The sequence below is a fragment of the Pseudorca crassidens genome, chromosome 13 (assembly GCF_039906515.1).
Source record: "Pseudorca crassidens isolate mPseCra1 chromosome 13, mPseCra1.hap1, whole genome shotgun sequence".
In the NCBI taxonomy this organism is placed as follows: Eukaryota; Metazoa; Chordata; class Mammalia; order Artiodactyla; family Delphinidae; genus Pseudorca; species Pseudorca crassidens.
In genome coordinates this window covers 81992179-82006348 of record NC_090308.1, presented here as the reverse complement: position 1 = coordinate 82006348, position 14170 = coordinate 81992179, and the positions used below count along the sequence as shown (strand labels likewise).

The following is a 14170-nucleotide window of genomic DNA, read 5'->3' as shown; positions in this document are numbered from 1 at the left end:
GCAACCCTGGGTTGTCAGATGATGGTTAGCATATTTCTTTTTAGCAGTAAAGCATTTTAAAAATTAAGGTATGTACGTTTTTAGATATAATGCTCTTGCACATGGAATAGAGTACAGCATAGTGTAAACACAACTTTTACACACACGGGAAAACCAAAAAATTCATGTGACTCACTTTTTTTTTGCTGTACGCGGGCCTCTCACTGTGGTGGCCTCTCCCGTTGCGGAGCATAGGCTCCGGACGCGCAGGCTCAGCGGCCATGGCTCACGGGCCCAGCCGCTCCGCGGCATGTGGGATCTTCCCGGACCAGGGCACGAACCCGTGTCCCTTGCATTGGCAGGCGGACTCTCAACCACTGCATCACCAGGGAAGCCCGTGACTCACTTTATTGTGATATTAACTTTATTCCAGTGAGCTGGCCCCAAACCTGCAATATCCCTGAGGTATGCTTATGTACATATACCTACATTTATACAGTATATACGTGAGTGTGTGTGTGTGTGTGTGTGTGTGTGTGTGTGCGCGCGTGCGAGTTTAACCAACTAAGAACTTTAGGCCAGTATAGCTTTTTTTTTTTTTTTTTGTTCCTGATTTCCCTACCACTTGTGACTTTTTCTCTAACACAAAGTGTAAAACCAAAGTTTCAGAATTCTCCATGAGTTTGGTTGTCAGTTTCAGTGGACCTTGGTGTGATATTCCCAGTGAGTAGTTAACCATCTCAATGTATGATGTTTTATTTATATAAACAAGTTCTGGCTATGTTAGTCCTTAAGAGAATTCTTACCTACTACTCCTCATGATTTTTTAAAAGAAAAGCAAGATTCCTGCCTTGCAGAGTTTTTACATACAATGCAGATAACTTTAAAAGTCAACTTGGAGGAATGTATTTCTCCATGTTTTCCAATGAAAGTCTAAATATGATTTATGTTCATGGTGAATTTTTCTCCCCAAGTTTCTTCATGGATCCAGTGAGACCAGGATTTTGAAACAAGGTTGAGACAGAAGCATATTTGGACTGTCTTTAGGCTTCTCTCTGCTACCTAGAAATAACTTACTTATTTTCTGTAAGAATAAAAAATAAGCTAAAATGTCTTTATTATATTTAGTTTCAGTCCTAAATTGATACCTACTAGGAAATCAGAATTAGGAGTTCATTTTGCAAGGGTTTAATATGACAGAAGTTCTTTGGAAGTATACATTTAATTGCTAGCAGTGTTCTTTGAAATGCTCTGTACTTCTGTCTACCGATAAAGCCTAGGGGTACTATTTATTTCCTTTATAACTGTCTACCGTGTGCCAGACTGCAGTGAATTCTGAGATTCTGTTGGAACATCTTGTTCAGTAAATGAATATCGCCCCATAGTACTATAGTCTAGTCACTCGCTTTTACACACCTCAAGCTTTAACAACACCTTCCCGGGAACTTTTTTAAAAGGGAAAGAACAAGGATACAAATTCCATAGGTAAAAGTAGACGTGGAAGCGTCCATGTATGCATTTGGTAGAATGCTGTAAACATGCATAATGAATTCTAAATTCATTGAGAAAATGTGACTAAGATGTTGTGTTGCAGAGACCTTCATACCGAGATTTTGTGTCCTTGCCTTCAGTTTTCCCACGATGGTTCTTTGTTTTTCTCCCACAGTAAGGTGTTTCCCAAAGGCCTTCCTGAGGAGTTCGCCATAGCAGCCGTGTTTCGGGTACGAAGAAGCACCAAAAAGGAACGGTGGTTTCTGTGGCAGGTTTTAAACCAGCAGAATATGCCACAGGTAAGGAACCAGAGAGATGTACTGATCTGTGGCCTCTGGTGGGATTAGGCCAGGTGAATCTTGGATCTGTGGGCATAAATTTGGGAGCAGACCTCATGCACGACTATTCTGTCTTTTAGTGGAATCCTCCACAGGGAAATGCAAGTATTCTCAGAGTTAGAAGGATCTTGCTGAGATTTGTAATGGGAGAGCCTGGTGGGTGAGGCAAGATTAGTTTGTTTTCTGTTTTTGTTTTGTTTTTCTGTTTGTTTTTTTCTACTAGATTCATATTTTTGTCTGAAGACACTCTAACTACCCTTCCTTTACAACTGCTTCATTGACACCAAGACCACTCACTGACGACTTCATTTCCTATTATTTCTGATATTATACATCATTTTAAAGCTGTTCATTGTTTCCTCTGAAAATCCTTAGTAAATTAAGAGATGAGATACAAATATTGATTCCATCAATAAAAATAATTGAACACATGCTAGATGCTAGTTAGTGACAAAGATAAGAGACTGGCAAAGCGTGATTCCTTTTCTCAGGGAGCACATAGGTCTGGGGATGCCATGTATGAGAACAGCCTATTGGAGCATGACCACAAGGTGACAAGTGAGGTGGCCGAGGACAGCTCGGAGTTGGGTGGGGACTGTGCGAGCATGGAAAGGACGGCTCCCCCAGATGGGACATGAGAAGAGCAGGGGTCTAGGAGTACTTGTGGGAGACGTGGCATTTGGGCAGAAAGGAGGGGATGCAGGTGCTCCAGGGAGGGGAGGTAAACATCACAATTACTTACGGGCACCATCCATCTGTGTTTATTTCCGTACATATCCATTGAAATGTGTTTCATTTCACTGGTCTTTTAATATGTTATTATATAGTCACAGTATTAAGATGGAAATATGACTTGAACAGAAAGAACATGTTCTCTATGAAAATGTATTTTCTTTGCACCATGCAAAGCATCAAAGGTTAAAGAAGTTGATCTCAGTTTCCATGCTAAGAGAAGTGATTATTTCTTATTGTTTTTAAATTAGTAACATTTAATTCTTGAATCACTCATACAGAATTATATATATACTTAGATAAACACACACACACACACACATACGCACATACACATACGCACACACACACACTCCTAGATGTCCTCTCAAGAAAGGAGCATATTACATTCATCACATATCCCATATTTAAACCATTTTTGTAGCGGTTGTTTGCTGTTCTTTTTTTTTTTGCTGTACGCGGGCCTCTCACTGTTGTGGCCTCTCACATTGTGGAGCACGGGCTCTGGACGCACAGGCTCTGCGGCCATGGCTCATGGGCCCAGCCACTCCGCGGCATGTGGGATCTTCCTAGACTGGGGCACGAACCCGTGTCCCCTGCATCAGCAGGCGGACTCTCAACCACTGCGCCACCAGGGAAGCCCTGCTGTTCTTATATGTTAACAAATCCAACGGACACAAGTATCATCTAAAATATTTTACTGAGTACCTCAGTTCTACTAACATGCAGCTTGAGTTTATTTTCAATTATTTAATTTTTTTATTGGAGTATAATTGCTTTACAGTGTTGTGTTAGTTTCTGCTGTACAACAAAGTGAATCAGCTATTCGTATACATCTATCCCCATATCTCCTCCCTCTTGTGTCTCCCTCCCTCCCACCCTCCCTATCCCATCCCTCTAGGCGCTCACAAAGCACCGAGCTGAGCTCCCTGTGCTATGCACCTGCTTCCCACCAGCTATCTATTTTACACATGGTGGTGTGTATATGTTAATGCTACTCTCTCAATTCGTCCCACCCTCCACTTCCCCTGTGTGTCCACAAGTTCTTTCTCTACGTCTGCGTCTCCTTTCCTGCCCTGCAAATAGGATCATCTGTACCATTTTTCTAGAGTCCACATATATGCGTTAATATTCGATATTTGTTTTTCTCTTTCTGACTTACTTCACTCTGTATGACAGACTTTAGGTTCATCCACATCACTACAAATGACCCAATTTTGTTCCTTTTTATGGATGAGTAATATTCCATTGCATATATGTACCACATCTTCTTTATCCATTCATCTGTCGATGGGCACTTAGGTTGCTTCCATGTCCTGGCTATTGTAAATAGTGCTGCAGTGAACATTGTGGTGCATGTATCTTTTTGAATTATGCTTTTATCAGGGTATATGCCCTGTAGTAGGATTGCTGGGTCCTATGGTAGCACCTTGAGTTTTGATTTGTGTGCTTTAATAATTTTTAAAACTGAATTTCAAACATTTAAAGATCATTTGCATTTTTGCAGGTTTCTATAGTAGTTGATGGTGGAAAGAAGATGGTGGAATTTATGTTCCAAGCTGTGGAGGGAGATGTGTTGAACTACGTTTTTAAAAATCGAGAACTCCGTCCTTTGTTTGATCGTCAGTGGCATAAACTTGGCTTCAGTATACAATCTCGGGCCATTTCGGTCTATACGGACTGTAACTTAGTTGCAAGCCGGCATATTGATGGAAAGGGCACTGTGGACTTCCACGGAAGGACTGTTATTGCAACCCGAGCTTCAGATGGCAGGCCTGTGGACGTGAGTTGTTAACTAGTAACATTCATAAATTAAAATAAAATATCTTATTAAAACCTTTTTCCTTTAATAACTGTATAATATATTCCCTTCTCAACACTGTTTAAATTAATTTGCCATCAGATGTGTGAAGCATAGCTATGTATTTCCAACTATATATATATGTATATATATATATATATATAAATATATAGTGTGTGTGTGTGTGTGTGTGTGTGAGAGAGAGAGAGAGAGATACGCGGGCCTCTCACTGTTTTGGCCTCTCCCGTTGCGGAGCACAGGCTCTGTACACGCAGGCTCAGCAGCCATGGCTCACGGGCCCAGCCGCTCCGCGACATGTGGGATCTTCCTGGACCGGGGCGCGAACCCATGTCCCCTGAATCGGCAGGCGGACTCTCAACCACTGCGCCACCAGGGAAGCCCTCCAACTATATTTTCACATATATTATTTTCTATCTATTTTCACCCATTTTTCTCTAGCCTGTGAATTTAAAAGAACTAGGTTATGCCTTAAAAAATAAGGTTATTAAAATTAAATGTTAGTAAAAATTGAAAATATTATACAAAAGTAAGCTTGGTCTAAGTTCCTATGTCTTGAATAGAAAGGACTGGAAAAAGATGAAATTTAAGTTAAATGGTTCTGGTGTTTTCATTCAAGAACAATAGGCTATTTATTCATCCTCAGAATCACAAATGTTTGTACTGCAGACTGTTTTTCATTAGCTTATAATGTTTCTTTAGAGTTCTGTTGGACTGAAACACAACAGTAGGTCATTGGATGAGAACAATTGTCTAGTAAAACCCTTTCAGATGAAAAGTTTCTTTAAAAATTATATTTGATGCTCACATGGTACAGATTTATTATTAATTTCCCAAAGGCCTATAATCTTTAAAAAGGGGGATATATCTAAATTTGATGACTTCACATTTTCTTATGGGTGGAATGATGGGAAAACCCATAAAAATAATCTGAATGCAGGACACCAATAGGAATTGTTAACGCAAAGCCCTTAACAGTTCAATTTTGTTTCAAAAGTACGGTTCTGTGCACATACATGTTTGGCCAGCATATTATTTCTAAAGGCCCCTGTGGAAGGCATCAGAGATAGATGACAGATGGATAGATAGATAGATATTATATATATGTGTGTGTGTATGTATATATATATATATATATATATCTCCAATAAAATATTATTTTTAAACTGTCTTCTCTTAGACACAATGAACAAATCAGTGAGAGTGTCATAACGAGGGTTCAGTGATGATTATCAAGATACCCCAGAGCAGGAGAAGCCAGTTCTGGACGTAAGACATCATGGCATCAGGGAGAGTGAGCTTGCTTGGGGATCAGACAGGTGTGATTGTAAATCCTAGTTCATCCACTTAATTCTTATGATCTGCTAATTTATCTTGCTCACTCTTAATTTATCTGAGTCTCGGTATCCTAAATTATAAAATAATATTGGTAGACTCGTTAGTTATAATTGCATGGCGTATGTGCCATAGTGCATAGTATGTGGTCAGTTTTCTGTGTATTCATTTATTTATTTAGGGCCAGACATGCCGTTCAACCTGGCATAAAAGAGCGGAAAACAACAACAAAATCTGCTCCTCTCTCAAAGATCTTAAAGGCTCAGTCTGTGTCAGAAAGATGGATCAAGTATGTGTCAGTAAATGGTGGCTGCCAATAATAATCACCGTATTAATTGTAGTGACAACAGTCCTAGACAGACCTTTCAGAAAGGTCTCTCCAGAGTCAAGGGAGGAAGTGGAGTCCAGCAGCTAAAACTCAGACGTGTGACTTCCATGGGTGGAGTGTAGGTAGATGGGAAGTGATCTTCAGGGGATTCTAGTAACAGGAGTAGGGGTGGCGGTAGCCCTTGCTGGAGCCCTGGTGTTGACTGGAATCTGATCTCCTGCAGGACTAGCGAGGGCAAAGTGGGGAATGGCAAGAACCAAAGAACATGAGGATTAAGATAAATTCATAACCTTTGAGGGAGAGATGACAATGAGAGAGGAGCAAGTTATTCCAAGAGTGGGGTCCTGACTCCAAGCTCCCGTCTCAAGGTTGAGTGTTGTGTCCTGTGTCTAATTAACTTTTTACTCAAGGGAACAACCTGAGGCTGAAGAATATCACTGTGAGTCCTGATGAAAAGCCACAATGGGAAAATTATAGTCTCACAACACTTTCATAGTTTAATGTGGAATCTTAGTTCACTTAAGAAATAATATTAAAGCCATGTCACGATGATGGAGCTTTAGAGGAGTCACTGTTTAAGTTAAACAAACAAATAAAATACGTATTTTACTTTTTAAAGATTCTTGGTCCTACTAAAACTCTAAGTAAACTAATATTTTTATTATCTCCATACAAGCTCTGTGATTTATAAGATCTGTTGTAACATGAAAATGTTTTGTTTATTCAGAACGTAAGTTATCAAAAAAACCTTCTAATGATTAGGTTTTATTTTACATATACTACCCGTGTGCTTTCGTGCAGAGAAATAGGTGACAAAACTGATAAAAGAATTTTTTTTTAACAAAAAAATTCTGTGTGACAGGGTCAGTGCATTCTCATTCTAAAGCACTATGTCAGTGAAGGATTCTAAAGCAACTAATGAATTAAAAAAGCATAATTAAACTAGGCTGATTGTAGTTTCAGTGTCATGGGTACTTTATTAGGTTCTAATCCATGAAAAATTGATCATCTATCTTCAGTTAAGTAAAATAATTCATATGAAGGCCCTAGCACAGTGGATGATACATAATAGAATTTCAGTATGTATTGACTATTTAGATAACAGTGTTGATGATAAATTAGTTTTAGTTAAGGAGAATATTAATTAATTGGAGTCTCTACATTCTTCATTCTACATAATGGGTATGTTACTGCCTGGTGTTTCATTAGACTATGTAAGACAGTGTATTTAAACTTTATAAATAAAAGTTTACTTCAGTAACCTTGCAAAAAGTTATAGAAGAGAAATCATTAAGTTTCACTTCATCTCAGAATTTTGCATTGGCTGCAAATCTTAGGCTGTTCATGAAGCCAAAAGATGTCTGGAATTCTTAATGCTTTCTGTGAGCTGAATTGATTTTGTTCATCTCAGTGTAGAGTAATAGTTACAGCTTTTTCCCTCCTTTCTTGCTTTGTTGGTGTTGGGTTAGAGATTCAGAGCTAACCTAAGATATCTGCTTTCTATTATCATAGGATTATTATATTATTATAGTTGGGTCTTACTATAGAAAGTACTTACTGACCTCAGAGAAATACATAATCTAGCTCTGTTACACTAGGAGACAGAGAAAGATGTGGAAAGAGGAGAGAGAGAGAAAGAGAGAGAAAGGCGGGGAGAAGGGCAAGGAAAGAGGTTGTTCCTGACCTATGTTATATGTCAAATCATCATAAGATTATTAATTAAATTATTAAATTTACAACCACAAACTCGTTTGAAGCAGCCTCTCTGTGCATCTGTCATATTGAAATTTTGTCAATAGTCTGTACCATTTACTTTCTCTGATGTGGTTGTTTGATCTTGCACTTGAAGACATGATTGTACTTTCCTGAAACTACTTTTAATTTCATGTCCGAATGCCAACAAGTGTGGATTTGCTGAGCAAATAGAAGAATCAATTATTTTTGTAAAAATACTGTGAGTCATGCTCAAGAGTATGCCATGTAACATAAAATCCTTAGGTATTAGACAGTATCCATGAAAAGTAGATAAAAACTAAATACCTTTTTTTTCTTCTTATCGTAGTGCATTCCTCTCTTTAATTAAATACTTCTTTTTGATGGTTTGAAACAAGGAGCAAAGATCTGCAATTGCTCTATTACTTGATTTCCTTTACATATAGATTTATCTCAACAGCCGAATCCATTTCTGTTTCTCAAAGGGTCCATAAAATCATGAATCCTAAATTAAACAAAAACCGAAATATCTGCCAGTGATCTATTTGTATAAATATTAGCTTCTTTTTTTTCTTTCCAGTTAAATTACCATCGTTCCCAAATGCCTAAATGTGATTTTCAAAAAGAAAAATACTAATGATATATCTTATTACTAATTTTTTAATAGGTTGAAATTCACCAACTTCAAATCTACTGTAACTCGAACTTCGTAGCTCAAGAAACGTGTTGTGAGATATCAGCCCCTAAGGTAAGCTCAGTTTTGGGGGTGTGAAGACTGTAGAAGGCCAGTTGCCTGGGCTGTAGAGTCGTGTAGGGCAGCACTGAACGTCTTCTCTTGAATCCAGGCGAGGAAACAGTTCCAAGCAAGAGACCCCTCATGGGGCTGTCCCATCGTCTCTTGTCACAATTTTAATCCCAGTGCTTCATCTTGAACTTCAGGAAAGATATGGCCTCACTTTGGACTCCACATGAGTAAAAGAGAACTTATGCCTTTCTCACTAAACGCGCTCTGACGGTAGCATCAGCATTTTCCAGTTACAGGGGTTTTACGTCTGTGATTGTACGTTATTCCCACTCACTTCCCTCTCCTAGCCGTCACCCTTCCTGGCCAGTTTTCCTTTGTGAGAGATTTTTCACCTGCACCTTCCCCTCTCCTGTTAGCGCCGTGGTCCACCTTTACCTCGTGCTTGGATCGTCGCATTATTGTGTCATCCTCCTTCCCTGTCCCCACATAGCCAGAATAAGTCTCTGCATCACTGCTTTGTAGGTTCATTTACCTTCTTCCACTAAAAATCTGTTATTCAGAAACACCGATCTTCTAGATATTGTGCTAAGCAACAAGGCTGGCTGACGTGAATAAGGCACATTCCCGATCCTCTGCTCTTCTCACCCTCAAAGCCTTTGGTTACTCCCTGTTTGCAACAAATTAGAAATTCAGTTTCTTAGTCTCTCACTCTTAATATTCTCAACCTAACTTTACAACTATTACTTTCTTGTACCAACCTTCCATTAAAAAAACCCCACTAAATTCAGTACTTTCTGCATCTCTTATTGCAATGGTCATGTGTGTGTCTTACATTATTAGATATAGTTGTATTTGCTTTTAATTTATTCAACTACCTTTGAAACTCATTGAGGGGAATTGCACTTTTGTACCCTTCTTTTTGAACAATGAACCCTTCTTTTTGAAACAATGATTATTGCTTTGTTTGTAAAAGATGTCAAAACATTGTTTCTTGACTTGTTGACTGGTGTTTGAAAGGGATTAATTCTGAAAAGTCTTACAGAAAGAACATATGAAAAGTAAAAGGTGAAAATGTTATTCTTTGGGTCAGATTTCCCAGAAGTTCTAAACTTACCATTGAAAATTGTAAGAATATTTATCCATAGTTTAGTAGTTCAAAAGTATTTTTAACTTCTATCACTCACTTTGGGCAGTAGAATAATAATGTGATTAACTGACTCAAAGCATAGCTAAGTCTGTAAAAATTATATGTTTTGCTAATGTAACTTGGTTTTATAAACCATATCTCCAACCCAGTTTATGGCTCTCATTGCAAGGAAAGCCAGCCAAATATCTTTCTATAAATATCTGAAAAGGTAATTAAGAATGCCAGTCTACAGACTTGAAACACCTAGACTTCCTGGAGGCACACATTTAAATCTTGAAGATGTGAATTCTCCAAAAGTTTTTCTTTAATTAATTATGCTTCTTTTATGTGAGAGCTTTTAAAATACGAATTTTCCCTGATTGAAAAGTAACAACATGATGTTCTGAGGTACCTAAATATTATACTCTTGACCAATAGTCACTCCAACTTGAATTACGAGAAAACTGTTTAAGGAAATAGGTGATGGATTCGATGGAGTGGCTCGATAATTAAAAGCAGTGACATGACCCCACACATCATGAAAAAAAATTTTAAATCGTGCTTGAAAAAGATTTGGTTTTAAAGAGTAGAAAAATAAGGTAGGAAATCATCTCCAACCTTGGAAAAAAATAACAAAAGACTGCTTATTTTCCTGCTGATAAGTATTTGGGGCGGACATCACCATTCTGTTAATCGTTAACAGGAAATGAATATGTGCTATACTTACATTTAATGGAAATATATATTTTGGAAGGTAAATAGTTATATAAAAGATACTTAAGTGCATCTGTTGTAATTTTGGCATCAACTATATTTTTTGAAAAATATTTGAACTCAGCAAATTTTAATGTACTCGCTTAAAAATCTGATTTTGTCCTGTAATTTCAAATCAGACATCCTTTCTGTTAATAATATTTTATAGCATATTTCAAAAGTGAAATTTATTCAGGATAATCTATAAATATACTTCTTTGCTGCTATTAATTAGGGTTTCTCTTTCTGAAGCAGTCATATTTCATGACTACAGACCTAGACACAGAGAATGAAGAATAAAGAGGAAGAGAGGAGAAAAGCAGCAACATTTGTTGAAAATAAAGGAGAAAGATGATTAAGATTTTGAGGGTTTATTAACTAAATATGTGTTATATCAAAACCAGAGGTTTTATGAAGCAGGGGATCCTTACTTGTACATCTTATGTTCTCTGTAGGCACTTTTTGGAAAGTGTGGGCAGTTTTATAGTGAAGCCTGACACATGCTTTTAAAGTCTTAAAGTAGTGAATCAGTTATCCAGAGCAAAACTGTGAGCTCGGAATAGGTCTTGATTATCTAACTGAACCCATGGGGCACGGGGCAGGAACTGGCTGGAAAATCATATCAAATCATAGGACATAAATGGATCATTTTGGTGATAATCTTATGTGTTTCATTCTAATGTAATTTTTAGACTTGTGGACTTGGAAACTTATGATAACTAAACAGCTAATCATTAAATCTGCAGAGAGTAAGTGTGATAGAACTAGTGGTAAAGACAGGAAACTAGTCCCAGTTTTTCTGGGAGCTATTTTTCTTACCGTGTTTACTGTGCTCACAAGCATTAGAATGCTACACACTTTTTCAAAACATTATTTTGTTTGAAAAGTTATGTATGTTTACTATATAAAATTTGGAAAATACAGCCAACTTCATAGAAGAAAATAAATATCAACCATGATCTCATTGCAATAAATAACCACAGACAATATTTTAATTTTGTATCCTGACAGTATTTTTCCAGGCATATATAATTTGTAGTATATAAAGTAATGTGTGAACACTTCCCCCTAAAATGCAAATTCAGAGATATGAAATTGCAAATTCATGAAACTGCAAATTCAGAGTTACAAACCGTGGTAAGGACTCTGGTAAATGATATTGAGAGGAAAGGATGCATTTATCTTCTTCAGATGGCCATCTGGATTTATTTTTTGACAGAAAAAAAGTTCATTGCTTTGTAACCAAATTTCACTTCATGTGGCCATCCCCACATGTTCTGAACACACTGGATAAGTTATAAAAGTCATCACTTGTCTGTTACAGTGGAGACTTTTGAATAAAGAACAATGGACTGGAATAAGATATACATACTTTGATTAAATACATACTACCTTAGAGCATAAAAAGAGTTTATTTTCTACTTTTACATGCGTTTATAATCATCTTCTTGAACTAAACGATGTTCTAAAAGTTCAAATTACATTCTTTTATTTTAAAATTTGTTCCCGAAACACATATACCAATGTTATTTGTATAAAGTATTTTATTGTAACAATTGTAATTCTTGTAAACGTTTGATATTACTGTACTTGTCATAAAGTCACCTATAATAGCTTTCGAATTTCTCACCAAAACCAACAATTTAATGCATTTCTAGTGTGTTGTCAGTGTAATAAAAACGTAGGAGTCTAGTGAAAAGGCAAAGTCATTATGGACTTTCACAGGTTGGTGTCAACCTTTGGTTATTAGAAAGAAGTTCTTGCAAGAACCTCCAGTCATGTCTAGTTTGGTGAGAGTCAGTGCTGGGAATGTCACCGCATTTGGAATTGACCCCATATCCTAAAGCCTCTTTCTGGATTTTAGTGCCCAGAGCAGCATAGCTTTGGAAGTACTGCAGCATCATTGGTACCCGCTCATGCCAGTAGAATGTCTGCATTTCTGCCAGCAAAGCAGGAACTTACAGACCAGTGCCAGTGCATTCCAAACAAGGTATGCTCCCTTTCCCCTATGCCCACGGAAAAGCCACGCCACACAGTGAGCCAGGCCCTGCGGGTGTGGCCCTGGTCTTTCTCTTTAGTGTGCCTGGGCCTCTCAGTTGCTGGGTGGGTTAAGAGAAGGGGGTTGGGGATAGGACCTCCTGGATTTTGATCTGGAGAGTTCTGAGGCCATCTGACCTTCTTTCCTGGGTAGGAAGTAGAAGAAAATAAAGGGAGGAGCCACCTGTACAGCAGCTAAGTACAAGGGCATAACACATGCCAGGAATAGGCTTCAATTCTGCAAATTCACAGATGAAGGAAACGCAGTGCCTGCCCCTCAACGCATACCCAAAGATACTCTACGTAGTGTGGGGACTGTGTCTGTCCAGTATCCCAAATATCCACCCAGCTCTCCTTTCTGCAGTGAGTTGTACAGGAAGTGCAGAGGAGCTCTGTTATTGCCCAAAGAATTTGTTTTGCTTGCCCCTTCCTGGTCAGGAAGCCTGGGCCCGTTGGGCTACACAAACGTCTTTTGTGGATGTTAATGGCACTCAGAGGCCTGAGTGATCTCTGATGGCTTTCCTCTACACCAGTACAAAGGGAAGGGAGACTTGCCCAGCTTCTAGAGCAGAAGGTCCCCGGCACCATGACTGGATGCACGCTTAGGCTTAGGGCATCCTGCGCCACTTCCCTTCCGGGCTGGAGTAGTGGTGGGGAGGGTGAGGTGGGAGTTTAGAGGAAGCTTTCATTTCCTCAAGTGAATAGCTCTGCACAGGAAGCTCCGTGCTAAAGGCTAGTACGAGGTGCAGGGTGCGTGGAGGAGAGCGCACGTTCCAGCCCATGGAAGGTCTCGGGGAGGAGATGATGCTGGCGGGCGTTTGGAATAGGGGGTATGAGCCTTATGATGAGGGGAGAAGGGCCTCCCAGCGGAGGGACCTGCATCAGCTCCCAGGAAAGCAAAGCTTTGTCTTACTATTGTCAACTTCTTATTTATAGACTATGGGGTTTTAGTTCAACATGACAGAATATTTGATAACACAAAATTCATTTCTGCTCAGGGAGAAGCAGGATTACTGGGAGTTCCAGGCTCACCTGGACAGAAGGGGGACAAAGGAGAGCAGGTAAGACACCAGCCAACGCTGTCGGGACAAAAGAGGATTCGTCCAAAAGTGACTTCACAATTGTGTCCACCTCATGTTTCTGTGTCCCATACAAATGCACATTTCTGTGAAAGGCTATCGAGGGCTGTATTTAAGTGCTGATCACTGAAATAAGGAAGACTATATTGGCATGTAAGTCTGCTTTTGTATTCCAACTGGAAGGCTGGCCTAAAATGTACCTGTAAACCACAAGGAAAACTGTGAAGCAAGAAAGTGTCTTTTAGTTGGGCTCTAGCCTTCCTTAGCATTTTCTTCCCCAGATATGTGACGAACTCCTGTTTCTCTGTCTGCTGATAGGTCTCCACTGAAGATTCTTCCCCACCCTTTATTCATACAGCTCACCTTTGTTGAGCACCTGCTCTGCATAAGGCCTAGTGCTGGGTGTTAGAGTGGATAGAAGGAACAGCCTATGTTCCAGGATTTTACATCTGGAAGGAGATAGAAGACCTTACAAGGCCACACCAGTTAGGTGCTGTAGGAGGGTTGCAGGGGCCCTGAGGTAACAGTCTTGGGGAGACTGGGGAGAGAGTTTGCTAGAGAAGATGGTGGGTGACCTGGACCTGTGCAGATCTGAGTCTAGCCAGGATCCATGCTTTTCCTTTCTCCCTGTCCTTCTCAAAACAGAGCTGTCTATTCCTCACTCTTTGAGTCATGTCTTTTTATTAACCATTTTT

At 39.0% G+C, this 14170-nt stretch overlaps 1 protein-coding gene across 1 annotated transcript in view; it reads left to right on the top strand.

Annotated features, from left to right (window-relative positions):
- Positions 1-14170, top strand: part of COL19A1 (collagen type XIX alpha 1 chain) — a 352057-nt gene that overhangs the window by 43053 nt on the left and 294834 nt on the right. The window contains exons 4-8 of the mRNA XM_067702906.1: positions 1646-1769; positions 4048-4323; positions 8403-8483; positions 12224-12349; positions 13395-13457. Coding sequence (XP_067559007.1) covers positions 1646-1769; positions 4048-4323; positions 8403-8483; positions 12224-12349; positions 13395-13457 — 670 coding nt within the window. The remainder of the gene's footprint in view (positions 1-1645; positions 1770-4047; positions 4324-8402; positions 8484-12223; positions 12350-13394; positions 13458-14170) is intronic.